At 44.2% G+C, this 6,273-nt stretch overlaps 1 protein-coding gene across 1 annotated transcript; it reads left to right on the forward strand.

Annotated features, from left to right (window-relative positions):
• The first annotated feature begins 4,674 nt into the window (after positions 1-4,674).
• Positions 4,675-5,181, forward strand: LOC137836156 (uncharacterized). Its single transcript, XM_068645012.1, has one exon. It carries the CDS (start codon positions 4,675-4,677, stop codon positions 5,179-5,181), a length of 507 nt encoding a protein of 168 aa, XP_068501113.1.
• The last annotated feature ends 1,092 nt before the right edge of the window (positions 5,182-6,273 follow it).

Raw genomic sequence — 6,273 nt, forward strand, 5'->3', positions numbered from 1 at the left:
AGGAAAGGAGTTTTTTCTTGTTTTGTTTAATTTTCATAGTTTTCTTTGCTGATGCAGGTGTTGTTTTCAATTAATTTTTACAAACTAAATTAATCTTTTATTTAATTTATAAAATGATATGTTATCAATAAATTTAAATTTCGAGAAATATTATAAAAATAATTGTAGTTTTTTTTGTTATGACTAATGAATAAAATTATTAAAAGTACAAATGATGTGAACATTTTTATATAATAATGTTATTTTCCGTATTTTACAATTTATCATAATTTGTTATTAGTTATAATTTTAATATAATATTACTTAATATCAATACTTAAATGTGAATATATATATATATATAATTATTTTTTTTGAAAAAAATTGCATGTTCGATTTTCACCAATTCTGTTATAAGTTTTTAGTGATTATAATATTATTTTTTATTAATAAAATTAAATTTATATCATAAAAAAATTAAATACGAGCAAAAGTTATTAGATTGAGATTCTTTAAATAGATTTTCAGTTATATGGTTCCGATTAAATGTTTGTTATGGCCACTGAAGTAAGAAAATTTATTAAACAAAATGGAAATAATAGTTATTTTTTCAAATAATTAATTATGTGATGATATTACTCAAAAGCCAATTCTCACATATATGACTGGTTTATTAAGGTTCGTCAAGAACATCCACTTCAAACAAAAACATGAACAACACCTCAAACAAAAATATTAAAGAACACTAGTCACACAAAGTTCCACAAGACAAAACAAAAACAATCATCACAAAATACAAACCAAGCTAAGTGCATTATCATCTTCGGAAATATATGTTGTAAGTATCAATTGACTTTGGAGTTGGGTTGCGGGATTGAGTGTGATCATAGGAACAAGTATTTTAATTAATATCCACTTGGCGACTTATGTGACCGGAAACAAATGGTGTTGGATCAGGTGACTCAGCGGGATTTGAACCTGTGGGAACAAGTCTTTTGATTGGAGGTGGATCAGGAGATTGAGCAGAATTTGGACCTGTGGGAACAAGTCTCTTAATATCACCTTGAAAACTTACGCCATTGGAAACAATTGAAACAAGTGATCTTGGATCAAGAGATTTAGTAGGATCAACAATTGAAACTGTACCGGTAGGCACCGGACGAACACACGTAGCCGACCGACCGACCGAACGCATAATAAATGTAAGTGCACCTGTGACAAGCTAAAGTAGTTAAGATACACCTCCGAAAAATAAGGAATACGCGTTGAAAGAAGATATGTTCCCCAGGTATTCCGGAGCACGATTGACAAGACCTATCCATAACCACCCTGAGCCCAAGGGATAGAAAGCCCATTAGGCAATCCTATAAATACTGTGCTCAAGCCAGAGAAAGGTACGTTTTCATTCACTTACTAAACCACACTTAGAATCTCATACTTACTTGAGCGTCGGAGTGCCTTCGCAGGTACCCTCCCCCGCCCAACCGAAGGAGACACCAAGAAGGAGCGACCGACCGAAAGAGAAGAAGACCGACACGTCAGCAACTATACTACATCAACCGACCGTGCCTGGGCCCTATCTCTCCACTCAGGTACAATTGGCGCCCACCGTGGGGCCGAGGCAAATCTTCAATTTTTAAAGCTATAATGGTTGCGACAAGAAACAACAACGACACTATGGCAGAACAGATGACTATGATTCAAACCCTCCAAACTCAGATGGAGGAACTGCGACAAAAGGGGATTGAAGACCATCGTCAACACGAAGAGGATAGACGCCGCCAAGAAGAAGAAATCTCCTTATTGAGAGAGCAGAATGCACGCCTCCAGCGACAGGTCGATAATCCCGAACGAGAAGGCCAATCCCATATGGCCGACCGAACCGCCTCTCGCATACCTACACCGGCCGACACCAATCCTGCTTCCAGAGTTGAAACAGTCGAAAGAAAGTCAAGTAAAAGGGGTCATCCTTTTACATACAGAATTATCACCACACCACTTCCTGACAAATGGAGAGGCCTCGCTATTAAACTCTATGACGGCTCGACCGACCCGGACGAGCATTTAAATGTCTACAAGACGCAAATGACTTTGTATACCACAGATAACCATGTGTGGTGTAAAGTATTCCCCACGTCCCTCCAGGGAGAACCTCTTACCTGGTTTACAGAGCTGCCTTCGAACTCCATTGACGACTTTGACATCCTAGCCGTAAAATTCTCCACTCAATATGCCACCAGCCGACTGCATCACATGTCCTCCATGTCTCTCCTGGCGGTACAACAAGAAAAAGGTGAATCTCTCAGAACCTTTCTAGATAGGTTCAACAAAGCATGTATGAACATCCGAGGACTCAAGCAGGAAGTTGCATTGCATTGACCGAAGGATGTCAGGCGTTGAAGGACAAAATCGAAGAGCTCATCCAGGCTGGCCATTTGCGGCAGTTCGTCAAGAGGACAAGGAATTCAAGATCCCCACCACGGAGTACCGACCGTCCATCCCGTGGTATCGACCGGTCATACCGTAACGATTACAAACACCGAACTGACCATAGCCAGGCTTCGCGGAAACGCAGTGAAAGCCCCGTTCGGCGTACACGTGCCCGCAGCACAAGTCCCGACCGAAACGCCCACCCTCGCCAACGAGTCCGCGAAGTCATCAACATGATTGCTGGACCCGTTAACTTGGGCGAACCAAACCATGAAGCAAATTATATAGCCGGGGGCTTTGCCGGTGGCGGGTGCTCAAATTCCGCCAGAAAGAAACATCTCTGGGACATCCAGTCCGCTCATGCTACCACAAGGAGGCGTCCACACATACCTCCGATCACTTTCACTGACGATGACTTCACAACTATAGATCCAGCCCAGGACGACCCTATGGTAATCACTGTAGAAATTGACAAGTTCACAATTGCCAAGACTTTGGTAGATCAGGGTAGCTCGGTCGATATATTATACTGGGAAATTTTCAAGAAAATGCGCATCCCAAAAGCAGACATTCAACCCTATAACGAGCAAATTGTAGGGTTCTCAGGTGAACAGGTCGACACTAAGGGGTATATAGACCTGTATACAACCTTTGGTGAGGAAGACGGTCTCCATAAAACAATAAACGTACGATATCTGCTGGTTAACGCCCAGACTTCCTACAACATCCTGCTCGGCCGACCGTCCATCAACAGATTAAAAGCCATTGTCTCCACCCCACACTTAGCCATGAAATTCCTTTCGGCAAATGATGACATAGCAACAATCCATGTTGATCAAAAAATCGCTAGGGAATGTTATGTTGCGAGTTTGAAAAGTGAGCCAACTCGGCGACTCTACACGACCAATCCGGACGACCGACTCCCACAAAAACGAGGACGATCCCCCACTCGGCGTTCCGAACGGCACATGTCCCGTCGTCAGATGATAGCCCTTGTTGATCTCGACCCTCGTATGGACGATCCCCGTATGGAAGCAGGAGAAGACCTGCATCCATTCCCACTTCGCGATGATCGCCACACTACACATGTTGGCACCTCACTAACGCCGGACGACCGATCGGCCATCGGCACAACGCTTGCTAAAAATGCCGACCTGTTCTCATGGACAGCCGCTGACATGCCTAGCGTAGACCCGAAGGTCATTACACACCGACTATTATTATATAAAGAAGCTAGATCAATAGCTCAGAAGAAAAGAAATTTAGGGGACGAACGACGCCAAGCCGCACGTGCCGAAGCTGATAAGCTATTACAAGCCGGATTCATTCGAAAAGCCCATTATACTACATGGCTAGCCAATGTAGTTATGGTAAAGAAAGCAAAAGGAAAATGGCGAATGTGCGTTGATTACATGGACCTCAATAAGGCATGTCCAAAAGACTCTTATCCTCTGCCTACCATTGATCGTCTTGTAGATGGGGCGGCTGGACATCACATCCTCAGCTTCCTTGATGCCTATTCAGGTTATAATCAAACCTAAATGCACCCGGCCGACCGAAAGAAGACAGCCTTCATGACTGATTCCGGCAATTTCTATTATGAAGTTATGCCCTTCGGACTCAAGAATGCTGGGGCCACTTATCAAAGACTAATGGACCACGTATTCCACGACATGATCGGCAGGAATGTTGAAGTCTATGTCGATGACATTGTTGTCAAATCCGACTCATGTAAGCAACATATTGCCGACCTAAAAGAAGTTTTTTAGGCCCTCTGCCAGCACCAGATGCGACTCAATCCTGACAAGTGTGCATTTGGCGTCGAGGGGGGGAAGTTCTTAGGCTTTATGCTTACCCATAGAGGCATAGAAGCTAACCCTGAGAAATGTAAAGCTATTTCCGAGATGAGAAGCCCCAACTCCATTCAGGAAATTTAGAGACTCATCGGCCGGCTCACCGCCTTATCCAGATTTGTTCCTAAACTTGCAGAACGAACGAGACCCATCGTCCGATTATTGAAAAAAGCATCTCGCTTTGAGTGGTCGGCCGAATGCGAAGAAATTTTCCTCCAATTGAAAACTTTTCTATCTTCCCCACCGGTCATCCAGAAATCGGACGCCCGAGAGCCCATTATAGTCTACCTCGCCGTTTCAAACGAAGCCGTTAGTTCGGTCTTAGTTCAAGAAATTAATTTTGAAGAACGGCCAGTTTATTTCGTCAGCCGCGCCCTCCACGGCGCCGAAATCCGATACCAAACGATCGAAAATGGCTATGGCTCTCATCATTACCGCCCGACGAATGCGTATGTATTTTCAAAATCATCGTATTATTGTTCGGACAAATTACCCCATTGTAAAGATTCTCACTAAACCAGATTTAGCCGGACGAATGATCGGATGGACGATAGAACTATCCGAATTCCATATTCAGTACCAACCACGAGGGGCCATCAAGTCGCAAGCTCTTGCTGATTTCGCAGCCGAACTCACCCCTTCCTCAGCCGAGACCGAACCCTCATCGTGGATCTTATACGTGGACGGCTCCTCCAACGAAAGGTCGTGCGGCGCTGGAGTCGTTTTGGAAGGCCCCGGCGAGATTGTCATCGAGCAAGCCCTAAAATTCGACTTCAAAACTTCAAATAATCAGGTCGAATATGAAGTCATTTTAGCCGGCCTACGCCTCGCTCAAGAATTGGAAATCACTAAGTTAATTTGTAAAAGTGATTCCAGACTAGTCATCGGTCAGCTTAATGACGAATATGAAGTCCGATAAAGCTTTCTGCAACGATACTATCACTTAGTCAAACAGTTGATGAGTACATTTTTTGAAATTTCCATGCAACACGTTCGACGCGATCACAATACTCGCGCGGACGCCTTGTCCCGGTTGGCAACCACGAAGTGTAAGGGAATACATCGGTCGGTCATCCATGTTACGCTTGTACGCCCAAGCATTGACCTACAGGAATGCCTAACGACTGACGCGGAATCCACTTGGATTACCCCAATTAAGCAATATTTACTCGATGGTACATGTAGTCCTATAGGTGAAAAAACCATGAAGTTATAGGCCGCCTGTTTCGTCTTAATCGGTGACGACCTTTATCGCCAAGGTTATACCCGGCCACTCCTTAAATGTTTGACACCTGATCAAGCCTCCTATGTCGTCCGGGAATTACATGAAGGTATTTGTGGTACTCACTCAGGCGCACGAACAATGGTCGCCAAAGTAGTCCGAGCCGGATACTATTGGCCGACCGTCCAAGGCGACTGTACCGATTTCGTCCAGAAATGCCTTAAATGTCAAGAGTTTGGCACTTTGTCCCACCAAAAACCTGAAGAACTTCATTTTATGCTATCACCCTGGCCGTTCGTCCAATGGGGTATGGACATCATTGGCCCTTTCACCCCCGGTAAAGGCCAATGTAAATTCTTACTGGTCGGCATTGATTACTTTACCAAGTGGATCGAAGCCGAACCCCTGACTGCTATCACCGCTCGAAATGTGCAAAATTTCGTGTGGAAAAATATTGTTTGCCGCTTCGGCCTTCCACAGATCATCATCACCGATAACGGTCGACAGTTCACCGACCGGACGTTAGCTGAATTTTACGAGAAACTCCACATCAAACACATCGCCAGTTCAGTCGAACATCCGCAAACAAACGGACAAGCAGAGTCGGCAAACAAGGTCATCTTGAACGAACTGAAGAAACGTCTTGGCCCAGCAAAGGGCAACTGGACTGAAGAACTCTTAGAGGTCTTATGGGCATATCGCTGTACTCCTCAGACGACTACACAAGAAACGTCGTACAGCCTAACGTATGGCACTGAAGCTATGATCCCCGTCGAGATTGGAGAACCC

This window comes from Phaseolus vulgaris, chromosome 5, assembly GCF_000499845.2.
Source record: "Phaseolus vulgaris cultivar G19833 chromosome 5, P. vulgaris v2.0, whole genome shotgun sequence".
Taxonomy (NCBI): domain Eukaryota; kingdom Viridiplantae; phylum Streptophyta; class Magnoliopsida; order Fabales; family Fabaceae; genus Phaseolus; species Phaseolus vulgaris.

Coding starts and splice junctions, on each gene's coding strand:
- LOC137836156 (XM_068645012.1), top strand. CDS start 4,675: ATGGCTATGGCTCTCATCATTACCGCCCGACGAATGCGTATGTATTTT.